The sequence below is a fragment of the Mugil cephalus genome, chromosome 7 (assembly GCF_022458985.1).
Source record: "Mugil cephalus isolate CIBA_MC_2020 chromosome 7, CIBA_Mcephalus_1.1, whole genome shotgun sequence".
NCBI classification, from domain to species: Eukaryota; Metazoa; Chordata; class Actinopteri; order Mugiliformes; family Mugilidae; genus Mugil; species Mugil cephalus.
In genome coordinates, this window is record NC_061776.1 from 10,268,590 (window position 1) to 10,283,120 (window position 14,531).

A 14,531-nucleotide genomic window follows, 5' to 3' on the forward strand; every position below is an offset into this window, starting at 1 on the left:
ATGTTTATGTGCTGTTAAGTGACTGTTTCCAACTTCCCATTACACCTCAGATGCAGCTGTTTCATAACCTCTGCAGAAAAAAAACGCCCGAGCTGCAAGAGCAAACTACAGCTTCTCGTAGTTGAAATGTATCAGTCATTTAGTCATTATTTCATTTTTTTTTTTTTTTGCAAATGCACAAAGCCTATTATTGCACTCCGCAATAAGAGATTTTCGCTGACAGCCGTTCGCTGACTGAGGTCTCAACCACCAAAGTGGCGCCATCCTAAAAAGCAGCACTTTACCCGCGCAGGAAATTCATCTCTTTGATTCCTGAATGGCGCAGCACCAATCTTTCCTCGGCGTGGCAGACAAAACACAGCCACGAGCACGGGGCTAGGGCTAAGACTAAACACCCCTGCCAACTTAAAAGACACAGCCACTTACTCTCCCCTGACTCACACATCTAGCCCCCCCACCCCCCGCCCCTCAGACACATCACCCTTCCAGCCACGGCTCCCTTGCAAACCAGCCCGAGGAAACTATTAGCTGACTGTGACCCCAGATGAATGGAATATCTCACATTCATGTTTTTAATAAGAACAATAAGCAGGGCTGTCTTTCTCATAAAGCCCCTTATGGAAATTGATTTATCACGAGGGCCCGGCTCAGCAGTTGAGGCCGAGGCATATATATACTGCTAGAAGTGCTTTTCTGCCAGCATTTCTCCCGCCGTGGTTCTCATAATGATTCCACCCACTCCAATTCATCTCAGTGCCGTCTGGGGTTTAGGCATCAAGGCATGCAAGCAAGAAAAGGAGTGTTTTTTTGTTTTTTTTTGTGCTCTGATTCCTTCTGCATCCTCCTCTTCATTGGTTGTATATACTCAGATATATTTGTCAGGGGGAAACTGCTGTTCACTTCCTACTTCTTCATGTCAAAGCATTTTTAATATTTTTCGTGCACAAAAAGAGAAATCGCCGGGTAATGTGTGATCAAAAACGAAACATCGGAGGGGTAGCTTTAAACCACCGTCTATCTGCTCCGCGTTTCACTCCGGCCTCTGAACAGCCATCATCTTTTCATCCTCACAGTTTTTTTGTTTTGTTTTTTTTCTGCAGAGCCAAGATGAAAGAAGCTTAAGAGGCACCACGTAAAGCCCTTAGCGGGCACACATAAGTCGAGCGGTTGAGCCATACTGACCTCGGTCTGGTGGCGTTGTGTTGTCCTGTAAATGGAGAAAGGAAAACCAGTCAGACTCTCGCCACAACCATCTGTGAGTGTTGTATTCCGTAGACGTTTGGTCTAAACAGTTACACAGTTAAGTGCAAGACAAAAATCAAATGTGTAATCTAGATGTTCACTTCGGAGCAATTTCTTTTGGTGTTAACTGTTCGCTAATTGGATACATAACATGCATAAACACTCTTTTGTTTTTTTTTATTTCCAGGGAGTCTGAAGGTAAAGCCTCTGCTAATTTTCCGCATAAACAAAAAGCCCGGAGAGTGCTGCGGCATTAATTATGAAGTTTTTGTTTTTATAATCTGTGCATCGGTTAAGTCTAAACCGCTGAGAAGCAACAAGAACTGGGAGTGGCCGGCTGTCACTGTAAATGTTGACACAGTCAAACACATCTCCTGCTGCTGCCGATCGGGCTCTTTAAATGTGCAGGCAGAGCATCGAACAAGACGGGGAATTAAAGAGATCGGTCTTCAGACTAATGCAGTCACAAAAGATTATTGTAGGGGGCGAATTAATTGACCGATAAACTATGGAAGGAATATTCTGTGGGTATTTTAGAGGTATATATATATTTAATGTTCCTGAATATGGAAATAAGATTTTAATTTGGTAAAATACTATTAATGTTTATAAGGCACACTTTCAATCTAATTTGAATAAATTATATATATTTTTTAATTTTTAAGCTAATAAGCTGTTTGATGGTACACGTTATTGTATAATTTCTGGCTGTGTTTTTGAGGTCTCTCAAAGGAAAGCTTCCAGTGTTCCAGCATTTGTCAAATACCATTGCCATTCAACCAAGTCATCTGAATAATACTTTCAGCCTCAGATTCTCGTCCAAAGATAAGGCGCGTTACGTCACGCCTCACTAATTATCTCAGCTTAGGTGTCTAGCTCACGGCGGAGAAAGAGTCCAAGTCTTACCTTGGGCCTTGGCTTGGCAGGATCTGCAGTCATGGGAGAAACACATACAGTGAGAGGAATACAATATGAGCGTGTGGTGGCTTCCTGACATGCAACCTCAGCTGTCAACCTCTGCTGGCCTCCATCACGCCTCTGAATACATAAAGACCACCACACTTTCTGGAAAGAGGGTTTGTCAAAAGGCCTGAAACTGGCTTTATCTGCGCGTTCATTCAGGGGAGGGTAATCTGACATCCAACATCAAAGGACCAAGGTTTGACTCTGGAGTAAGGTCCAGCAACTGTGTGATTGCTAAGAATTTATGAAGTCAATTCATATATTGCACAAATGCAGACTTTTAAGTGTGTATTTTCCCGGGTGGGAAGTCAGGTATGGTATGGTAACAACCATTGTTAGACCAAGGTTTGACTCTGGAGTAAGGTCCAGCAACTGTGTGATTGCTAAGAATTTATGAAGTCAATTCATATATTGCACAAATGCAGACTTTTAAGTGTGTATTTTCCCAAGTGGGAAGTCAGGTATGGTATGGTAACAACCATTGTTAGATAGCTTGTGCAAGTGGTCGGCAACCTGGCAACAAGCGTGTGGAACTAGAGGAGTGACAAAAATGTAAAGAGGTCCTCCTCTAGGGAGGGTGAATGTACTCAGTAAATTTCATGGCAATCTGCCTTTTAGATTTTGATATTTCATGAGTGTAAGTGGAAACCGAGGCCTTGTGGGGGTGCTAGAAGAAAGGTCACCTCAAAGCTTGGTATTTAGTGTTAAAAAACACCGCTAATTTGGGAGGTCTCCGTCTCACCTGTTCTCCCGCAGAGCCCCAGTCGACCCAGACACTCCTTATGAGCCCCCAGGCCACATTTTAGACAGAGATAACCCTGGTTAAAGATGCCCCTGCAGACAGTAAAACACGAAATATATCTCATGTGAAACCGCGTCCTTATGAGAAATACCTTGACATTTAGAAATGTTCTGGCTTCTGTCACGCTCTCAAGGCAGGAAAAATGTCCCTCAGTTTCACAAACCTATAAAAACCGACACTCTGTGCTGAACACTGAGATACAGTCGCTGCTTACAGTACGCTAAATTTTCATTTCAATTAATAAACACTCCAATTTTACAGTTCATTTTAGCTCAAGCAAGAAAATTATTCATTTTTTTCAAAAGTGACAACAGACTGAAATATAAAATGTCATTGCGTTCTCTTCTGCCTTCGGTATGAAAAAGATCTGAAGGTGTATTTTTGTAAGAACAATAATAAATGGCGGTTTGCCATCCTGGAACAATATGTCACAGTTCATGTTCACCCTGTCCCTCAGGTCTCTCAGGTCTGCATAATTATCCCGACGCTTATAAAAATCTTACCTGAGCAACAGGTGGCAGTAGCTACAGGAAGTGATCCTTTCAAATGTGTGCATCTTGAACTGATGGGAGTTGTGGTTGGCTTTCTGTGGTCGGATATTTGATCTAAGACACACAAAAAAAAATGGAAAAAAAGAAAATAGGTCTGAGATTAGCTAGTGGCTTTTGCTAGCAGCTAAATGCTAATAACATTTCTATGTTTAGCAGGTGTTTAACATGATGGTGTGCTATCATTTGCACAAAAGTAATTAGTCTAGGTTGTGCACTTGGATATTGACATTAGATATAAAGTAATTCAGAACATGAATGCATATAAATAGCATAAAGTCAACACAAATTCAATGTGTAATTGATTTAACAGTATTAGTTAATGCGCTCTTCACACGAATGCATATATGCCAACCTTATGGTGGAGGAAAATGACTCATCCTTTGGGAACCATGCGTGTCTGAGCCAAACTGGAGGGTAAGTTAACATGTTGTGTAGAGTTTTGTAATTTTATAATATGCCTGATGAAATATGTCCAATATCCCCAGGAACCTTAACGTTCTTCGCTATCTATCAGTGGCGTTCTCATAATATACAGATGACGTTGACCTGCAATCATTCAGAGCACATGGCGTGTCCCGAGTCGTTACCACGGGCTCGAAGTTTCATTTCAAAGCAACAATTGTCAGACCTCAGGCCTCTGCAGACAGCCCAGCCCTTTCACTTCAGTGTCAGTCTCTCCCTCGCGTCGTGTGAGTATGCGTTTGCGTGACTGGCAACAGGTGTGTCAGAGTCAGGGCAGAGTCCCTCCAGCTGCATCCTCCTCCGAGATCAAGAGTTCCAAATTATTCAGCCCTGCAACTTCCACTCAGCCGGATCACAGACGCTGTTGCCCATGAGTGGCGCTACGTATGGAGCCTACGAATCCTGGGCATTCAGTTGTTGTTGCCTGTTGTTCCAGTAATAATACCGTCTGTTCTGACTCAGGGGTCTGTCTCCTGCCCCTCCTCTAGTCAGCACTGCAAACCTCAACCTTATAACCCTTACCTCCGTAACCCTCAATTTTATACACTTCTCATCCCCCCAGGACTTCACCCTTGCCTGCTATCTTGACTACGGACTGCACATCCCAGTTCTTGGCTCCCTGTCTGAGCAAGCCCACTCCCCATCTTCTCTAAATCCTGCACTAAATGTCCTTGACATTATTCTTGTCTTGTCTCTGTCTACACCTGGTGTAGACACCCGTTAAGTATCGACCATATATGATCTTGTGGGAAGAAATATTGTCTACTCTCAGAAACTTGTCTGAAATTAAGTTAATAGTTCCCCCCTTTTCAAAGTAATAAGTACTAGTCTCAGAGTAGCCTGATGCTATTTAACTCAATTAAAATCCATTAGTTGTCATGTGGCAATGAATTGTCGTAACTGGTTTAAATCCCAGATGACATTTTTTGTTAAGGAAATTCTTCCAAAATAATGAAAAATTAGTCAGTTTTGTCTCTCCATGGAAATATATTTGTAGTTTCAAAGTAAAAGACACATTTTCACAATAAAAAGAATGTAAAAAAAAATTACTGCCTTTTTAGTAAAGTTAAGAAAAAGAATCAAACCCTCTGTCGTTTTCTTTTGCATCTCAGTAGTTGACAATTTTTTTAGATTTATTTAAAATGGAAATCAATCTCAATCAGCTAAATACAACAACTTTGTTCTGGGATTTTGATCTGTATGTGTTCAAATATGAGAAATTAGGCATGGGAAACGCATAGCAGAATGAGGGTACCTTTCTGGAACGTGAACATAAACGGTTGACACACACACACACACAAAAAAAGTTTTTGTATTGAACACACCATCCAGACGCCACTTAAACTGAGTGCTCCCATAAGTGAGTCCTTCATCACGAGCCCACATCCTCCTAGGTAGGTTCAATTTTCACTTTTAGAATTGGCCCCTTCTGGTGTCATTACCCAATGCACAGAGGCACACGCGGCTGTTTTCAGGCACAAACCTTATATCTGTGTCGAAACAGCTTTCAAACAGGGGCGAAATTTCTTTTTTAAATTTCGCAATTTACACATTACGTTGTGGGCAGGCGTCGTGGGCTTAGCGGTAATGGAAGTGTACAAAAGCATAGGCTATGCAGCAACAGTTCAAGTTGGAGGCAGAGGAGAACTAAAATTGCACACGCACAACGCCGCTCTCTGCAGTAAACACATCAAGAATGATTCACAACACCGTGACAAGTGAGAATGTTTTTTGGGAAGGCCGTAGCTGGTAGTCGGCATGCGCACCTGGGATATTGTTTCCGTACATTTGCTCGGGCAGTGTAACGTCAAAAAAACACACTGTTCTTCTGAATGAACATGACAACGGGTGCATACCGGTTAACTGTCCGGACAAACAGCCTACTTCTACAAGATAATAAAATAAAGTCATTTTTAAAGGGACTTATAAAGGAAGGGTGATGTCATTGTAGTTTTTCAGCTCTTTGGAACAGTTGATGTCAAAAAAAAAGCTTAAATCGAGACTGGAGTGTGCCACAGCATTAATTAAATGAAATAAGATATTGTTTCTCCCCTAACTCCGCCTCAACCTTGGGATTTATAGAGACAGTCATGAGTTGGTCAACTAGCTCCATTGGTTAGAGCATGGTGCTATTAACATCAAGGTCATTACCCAATACATAGAAGCCCACAGTTTTCATACACAAATTCCACAAAATAGCTTCAAGCCAGGGATAGTTTATTTTTTCTTTTGTTTTCTTTGGGTCCCCACAATTTTTTTTGTGGGTTTAAGCCATGTACTCTAAATAAAGATGGATTCCATGACAGCTCTTCTAAAGTGAAGCCAAAGCAAGTAGAGCTCCCCCTGGTGACTGGCTGTAGTATAGGTCATAAGCTCCACCCCATCTATGTTAGTGGATGGGACTTGGGCCAAATTAAAACACTAAAATCCACGTCAAAAAAGGATTTTCAAGGATGTTTTCTGCCATCATAGGCAGTTGATATAATGCTGGTGCATACTTAAGTGTACATTCTCGTTATTTATATGACAGCAGGATGTTGCCACGCCAACCGCTCTGTGAAGGCCATAGGTCCCATAGGGCCACGAAAACAGGAATAAATAAATAAATAAATAAATAGCTACAGTGTAGAATCCAACATTTTAATTTTAATATTATTTATTGATGTTAAACAGAGAGAAACAGTATTATAATATGTTAATTCATATTTAATTAATTTTAATTTGGCTCCAATCTCTGACATTACTGTGCAGACTTCGACTGCCCCTATCTCCGGGAAACTAGTGTCAGTTTCGCCAGTCCAAGGAAGTGGGGATGCATTGTCCATATTTACATACAGTCTATGGTTCAGTCATGTTAAGACGTTTTAGGGTTACATTTTAGTTACATTTAGCACTCACTTCAGATGGTTAGAGTTAGGGTTCTAGGGAATGCATCATGTCAATGGAAAGTCCTTTCAAAGACAGACACATTAGCTTGTGTGTGTGTCTCTGTGTTAGCATACTTTTGTCACCAGTGTGTGTCTGACTGCAGCTAAGACCTGATCAAACAGTGCACACGAAAGAGTCAACACCTCTCTCCGCCTTGGAACAACACCGTGCGCAAACAAAGACGAATAAACACAATACATACATACGCATGCACACACAAGCACACACAAGCACACAGCATCATCACCGGTCTCCTGCGTGGCTGACAAACTGTTACGACTGCATGCATTCATGCCTCCTTGTACTTACATGGCCATTTCAAACTGATCCAGCCACTTCTTCTTCAGCTCTCTGGTCTTAAAGAAGAGTTCAAAGCCCGTGTGCCCCTGCTGGTGTGTCACGTAGAACCCGTAGCACCACTGTGGAGTTCAGGAAGAACACAGTTTATAAAAGGAAATGTTTTTTTTTTTTTTTTTTTTTTTTTTTCACTGCTGTACAGTCTGTGCAGGAACATTTACAGATTAGTTCGTGGGGAAAATATCATTATGGCTAAATAGCTATCTTAGAGAATGTACACAGTTGTTGCGTTTGTGTAAATGTTGCTTCACAGCAAGTTTTTCTTTTAATTTCTGTCATAAATCTCCAACACCATGGAGGATTGCTGTAATGTATTTGGACGTGTTATGACAAGGCTCAAGGGCTGCAGCGCAGAAAAAGACCAGACATTAGGGTTCCAAAAATAAACATACATCAAACATGCAAATGGGTGACGTGTGAGACGTGGGGAGCTTAGGCAGCAGAATAAAGGTGACTCCACAGATCTCTCCTGCCGTGACTTTTACGCACACATTCGCAAGTGTGAATGATTAAGGTAGTCAGGCCAATGCACCAAGCAAAGACATGTGCTTGAGTGATGCTCTGTAATTGGGTGTTACATAAGTAGAAAAGCTAAAGAGAAAAGCTACATGTGCTGTGGACAATAAACCAAAACAATGTTAAGTTATTTTTATTAAATACAATATTAATAAATATGTTTTTTGCTTTCATATTGAGAAGTTCCATAATGCTCTTGCATCTCTGAATGTGATGCTACAGGCGGCTGTTAGCATAGCTTAGCATAAAGATTGTGTTTGTTTGATGCCTTGTTTGTAAAGAACAAGGGCACAAAAAATATCTATCATGCAGACATTAGAGTAGAAACGGACTTACAATCTATAGTAATTCTTGATTTTAAAAAAAGGGAATATTCCTCCATTTTTCCAACAGACACAGGTCATTTTGAGAGAAAACTACTCCATGAAATAGAAAAATTATTAATGTTCAATTTCCCTTAAAGCCCAGCAAACACATGATAAAATGGTTATAGAGCCTGACTGCTTCGTCGGATCCATTTGTGCGTCACTGCCCAGCAACGCAATACAAGGCAAAAAGCTGCATTAAGACTTAACTGTTTCGATCGACTTATGGAAACCCGAGCTTTTATTTGGTATGCATTTTTAATTTCTCCAAGGTATTTGGGATTAGTAGGATCTAAGACGTATAAAAACTAAGCATCATCTTTGAACAGGAAGTAGTAGTTTTTGAAAACAACACAACGCCCTCATATATGGACATTATTTATATTACAATAAAGTCACCAATATGTAACAAAACGTAAAACAGTTTATTTTAATACCTGGACATGGCTGTGCAAAGACAGAATTGTGAACAATGAAATCTCATTGTTCTCAAACGGGTACTTGCTAATTAGCTCCATTGCAACTTGTTGCTGTTGATAAAATTTGTTGCGTCATATCAAACTAGAAACGTTAATAGGCATAAATAAATAAGTTTTAAAATTTGCTACCACTACGTTGGATGACCAAAGCCTCCATTAATGAGGACAACGGGTTTAAATAAGCTCCATTAAAACCTAAAACTTAATGTCCTCATATGATGATGTGGCATCTCATGAAATTAAGATACTGTAACACTAAAGATATGAAGCATGCCAGTCGTCACAAGCGCTGATGCCGTCATCAACCAACACTGGTTTTAGTTCATGCGTCTTGGTGCTTCTGGATTCCGTCACCATCAAGAGAGCTACGGCAGTGGGAGTTCAACCAGAGTCAAAATATGCAAATGCAAATATGCCTCAGAGACACCAGACAGAACCCAACCCTCACCCCTGCCACAGCTCTTGACCATGTCTTATAGGTGTACAGAAAAATCCATGTTACTCGCTTTTTCTCACATGTATAATCAATTCCAAGCCTCTCTGTTTTTGTCACCATAACCTTCTCCATGCTTGTTGTGTCATATCTAGGGAAAAGTGGTCTGGTTTACCCATCAGTGACTGGCCAGCCCTGAGTGCTTCAGAGCTCTGCTGAGTGTTAAATCATTGATGACTGTGTGGGTGCTCAGTGGCACCGCATTCAAACTCTGAAGTTTCATTTAGCAGAAAATGATATATAGCTTTAAGTAGCCTTGGAGGACTGCACACATTCATCACCTGATATTAGCATGTCTGTCCCAACATGGTGTGTGTGTGTGTGTTTGTGGGTGTTAGTACACATACGTGTCTGCTGTGTGTGTGCCACAAATGCATTCGTATGTGTCATTTTGTGCTGCATTAGGTAAAGGTTATGTATGATTGATAGGCCTTTATGTTAGAAGGAGGACAAATAAAAGAGGGAAAGATGCGTATAAACCACTGTTTGTTTCAGTTGTTAATTCAGAAATAGTGTCAAAGAGGAGCATAAATACTCATGCATAACCCCAGAATGCACATCGAGACAACAGCCATGCATGTTAAATACCGATCACTGTCAGGCACATTTTCCACGCACATTTCATGAGTGCACAATGAAGTAAATGAGAATGATAATGGAGTCCCTTTGATAAAAAAACAAAAAAACAAAGAACAATCCCATTCTGGCGAGCTGTCAGTTTCACATTAGCAATCAGCAGCGGAGTGAGAAGGCACCATCTGTGGGTTTTCATCAACAAGACATCAACAAGTCCCCTCCACTACAATACGGCCTGCGAACGTTCCCACCAGGCGGGAAATAGCATGCCACACAAACTGTATGACGAGACAAAAAAAAAAAAAGAAGACTTTCGAGGTTTATCAATTAGGGTTTCCCAGAATGGAGGATTTTTGTGTTTATTTTAGCCATAAAATAAGCAGTCTGACAGATGAATTAGTAATATAGCCAAAAATCCCAGGGTGCGCTGCTATGTTTCTGTCAGGTATGTGTAAGTTAAGGGCAGTTGGCCACGATACTATTGCACATGTTTGAAATTTAAAATGATATTTAAACCTGTGTGTATTATTTGTATTACTTAATATTGAATGCGAAATGATAATAATGATGCATATTTATGAATAGCTCTAGGCCGAGTTTAATATATATTTAGATAGTAGGTAAAGGGTCCCTACTTAATCCCTCATCAGTTTAGGGGTTCCTGGTCTGAAAAATGTTGATGACCAATGGTATACTTTAATATCTCAACATGACTGACCTTTTTGCCCTCTCTGTCTGATGTTGGGTTGTTGGTGATCTTGAAGAAGTTGAGGTCGAGTATGTCCTTCATCTCATAGTTGTCTCCTCTTCTCTTGCAAACAATGACGGCCACGTCAAATAAAAAGATGTGTCTGTAAAACAATCACGAGAAAGAATAATGAGTTTTATGTCACATCTTTTTTATTCAGATCATAGTATGTGATTACATGAAGAGAAATAAATTAGCTTTATATATAAAGTAAATCTATTAGATAATTCCGTTTCATTAACGCCACCTTCAACGTTTATTTCAGATGTTTTTCCACTCTCCAATTCTAATTTCTATTTGAGGACAATGAAGTGAAACGACAACCTGTCTTGTTTCCTCTTGTCAACGCTGGAGACCATGCGCACCTCTCCGTCTCCCTTCGGCCGACCGTAGGTGATCAGAGACTGGTTCTGCGAGCGAAACGTGACGGAGTTAAACACGAACATTATGACCCCAGGTTTTTAGTTTATTTTATTTTCAAGACAAACTCCCTTAAGCTTCAAGTCGAGCTTTGAAAATGGCATCATATCTGGTCATGTCAATCTATTGACGCCAAAGTGCGATCAATCAGATCTTCTCCTGGAATCGGTTCATTTAGAAGAGAAGATGAAGATAATGTGGATAAGGTATCAATAATTTCTAGTACTGGAGCACGGTAATCTGTGGTGAATTTTAAATGCTGTTCTGGGAGGAATATCTGTCTCTTCAATTTCTTTCAGTGAAGAACAGTTAATGTTGCACACCGTTCCATCATTTCTTTCAAAGGAGATCTTTCAACCTAACTCAAAATGTAAACCAGACTAAAAACAATAAATGCAAAAAAATCTCTCCAGAAATTGTTAGTTTTTTTTTGTCTGTCCACTAAACTGATGCCCATGCACCACTGACCTCTAGTATTTGACTTTGTAATCATTCATTCAAGTCATCAGTCATGTTCAATCAAGGAGTGGGCCCTCACAGCCAAGCTCTCATGCTCTGACTTTTATGATGCCTCTACCACTTTTTTATAGTCGACAAATCATTCGTATTGTTTTCCTTGGATCACATCATCTCATCATGTCATTAATTATTTTCCTTTTGCACGATGTGTACTTCATGGATTTCACTTTTCATATAATAAGCTGGTTGTGTAATCCATGTCAAGAATTATGTCTATATTATATTATATTTTAATGGCAGCAGTAATTAATAATGGTGATTTAATTGGCATGGTGCTGCAACTAATGATGATTATTTTTATTCTGATTATTTAAGGTTTTGAGGTTTATAAATTCACCAGAACTTTTCTCAATAACTCAAAAAGTTATTTTAAACCAAGCATAACAAATAATTCTTACATTAAGCACTTTAATAACTAATTGCCTAATCATTGCAGCTCTTAATAGGTATAATAGGTTCTTTTTGAGTGAAGATACAAATGCGTCTTTGCCACTGACTGGATTAATGAAGGAGAAGAAAAATATACAGTATTAATGTCGTTGGAGACCTGATTTAAGTATTCAGGACAGAGTCTTTGGAAATGATTCCCTCAGACACACCGAGCTTGTCCACTCCAAAGAAAACAACACATCTGCCCGTTAATTTGCACTTTCTCAAAGTGTACACCAACAGCTGTTGATCATGGTTTACCAGGTTTTCGATAGATCTCTGGTACTGGTCGATCTCCCTTATTGTCTCATTATCCCTCTTCACCTCGTTGACGTACTGAGCCAGGTCCTGGGGAACACACAAACATAAATATTTTGTTGGGGTTAGTTGAGAAAATAATCTGTATGCACTTGTTTTATAGATAAAAAAAAAAAAGTTATCTTGGACATTTTAAGAACTGTATCCATTCAGAAATCTTTGACAGGATTGATGTCCACTGGCTTCGAGTCTCTTCCAGTGGACATCAAAATATCAGATAACGGATGTCTGAGCCAAGAGTGTCTGTTCATTGCGTCATTGTTCATTGACCGACTGGCAACGGAGTTGGAGTTGAGACACAAAGTTTTTCTCTCACAAACTCAACATTTTAGCTCGCTAGCTGGCAGAGCATTTAGCATCTTTTGTGCTGTGTACGTGCTGTTTAGCTACGTGTGACTAAAACATGATTAAATCTAATTGGTCAGTTTTAACTTAAACCACAGAAAGATTACGCTAACGAAGTGTTATCCAATTCTGCTTATCCATGTGCACATATATTTTTTTACAAAGGTTATTCAATATGAAGCTGAAGCCAGATGTCACAGGCTAACTTAGCTTAGCATTAAGACCAGAAAAAGGTTGGATCTTCTATAACCTTATGTGGAGAATGACATGGAGGTTTGTTAAGCAGACACGGTAACGTTGCGTAGCACGTTGTAACCTTTGGACAGAACCAAGCAAGTTGTTTGTAGATTTGCTCTCTTTAATGCTAAGTTAAGCTAATCTGTTCGAGACTGTTGTTTCCGGCAAAATAAATAAAATAATATTTTTGTCCATACCTATAAATTCCATACAGATTTTGCAGACAAATACCATACAGATATTTGTGCTCTTTAATGCTAAGCTAAGCTAGTCTGTTCGGGACTATTGCTTCTGGTAAAATAAATATAATAACTTAAAAATTTCTTGCCCATACCTACAGACTGCATGCAGATTTTCCTAGCATAAAGTGTGTTAAGGCCCCCATTTTCCCACTTTCCTCTAAGGTAAGTTGTTGTGTGTTATTGCTCCATAATTAAGACACAGTGAGAATGTTGTCTTCTATGCAAATATGCATGATGTTACGCAGTTGTAGAACATTTTTTTTGTGCAGAAAAATCATGTCAATAACAAGTCTAAATCAAGCCTTCAGTTTGTCAAAAGTTGTGAATTGTGCCAAATGCACAAAGCAGCCCAGGACATAATCAGCATTAGAGTAAGTAGAGCAATCAGTGTTAAAAAAAATAAATAAATAAATGAAAAGTTTTATAAATTCTGCCCCATTTCAAGCCATAACGCATGATGAATGAATGATTCATGGCTTAATGTTTTTTTTCTTCTTCCTCTTTCTTCAAATAAAAGCTGATAGCTGAGTGGCAGAGACCGTTCAGAATTATCTGATAAATCAGACCAGCTTTTGTTAGGAATCCCAAATCACCATGATTACGCGCCATTTACCGTAAGCACCGCACTTACTTTCATGGCATCGAGAGCGATCTTCAAGTTGCTCTTGTCGGCCGCATCATGAGTGTGCTTCACTAGCTCCTGTTAGGGAAGGACAGAAAATGAATGGTAGACCACATCCACTGACATGAACACACACAGGAGACACAATCGCATTTACGGTCCCCTTCAGAATCAGTAGCGGGATTATTGATTGGATAATGATGACTTTAAAGTAAATGGTATGAAAGGCAGCTGCTGACTTCTTCTTTTTTTTGCCTAAAAAATAGGCCTTTTAAAATTCAAAAGACATCTAGCTTTCTTTCTTTTCCCCTTTCTCTGATTTTAGACTACTAAACGGGTTGGCTTCGCTTTATATCAAATTGGATCGTAATGCACTAAAAATAAACCTGATTTGTTCCAATCTGTGAGAATACGCAATGAAGCTGCACAGCAAAGAGCAGCAGTGGAATTTAAAGAAGTACATCTACTTCATACATTTTCAGAGCCAAAAATGTGAAATAGAAGTATATACATGTTATAGATATAAGGGCATTTGCCCCACTAGGTAAAATACTTTTAAAATGGGGATAGCAGTACAAGAGAGTATTTCCACTGTGTAGAATTCCTCCCTCAACTGAAGATCTGAATACTTCTTCTGTTAGTACCAGTGAGGCACATGCTTCAGGTATCAGGTTAATCATTCATATTTAATGAACTGACACGATCTTCCCAACTCCCACGCACACATATGTTCTATTCCTCTAGTCAGCATATGAAAGCTATAGTTAGGAGTGTAACCTGCACAAAACACCAATCTGTTGACAAAACCTGTCCAGAACCTCCTATGGAATCTCCTTTTGGTCTCATTGCCATGAAACAACAAAGAAGACATCCAACAAGTAACCAGTCACACTGAATAATAATCATATCATTTTAAC

General features: G+C 39.7%; 1 protein-coding gene across 3 annotated transcripts in view; it reads right to left on the reverse strand.

Moving 5' to 3' along the window:
• LOC125010100 (guanine nucleotide exchange factor VAV3-like) overlaps positions 1-14,531 on the reverse strand; it is a 52,313-nt gene that overhangs the window by 20,223 nt on the left and 17,559 nt on the right. For all 3 annotated transcript variants that reach the window (XM_047588455.1, XM_047588457.1, XM_047588456.1), the window contains exons 11-19: positions 13,624-13,692; positions 12,112-12,198; positions 10,807-10,892; positions 10,453-10,585; positions 7,258-7,367; positions 3,511-3,612; positions 2,948-3,039; positions 2,149-2,171; positions 1,183-1,207 (exon numbers count right to left, since the gene is read on the reverse strand). In XM_047588455.1, coding sequence (XP_047444411.1) covers positions 1,183-1,207; positions 2,149-2,171; positions 2,948-3,039; positions 3,511-3,612; positions 7,258-7,367; positions 10,453-10,585; positions 10,807-10,892; positions 12,112-12,198; positions 13,624-13,692 — 727 coding nt within the window. The remainder of the gene's footprint in view (positions 1-1,182; positions 1,208-2,148; positions 2,172-2,947; positions 3,040-3,510; positions 3,613-7,257; positions 7,368-10,452; positions 10,586-10,806; positions 10,893-12,111; positions 12,199-13,623; positions 13,693-14,531) is intronic.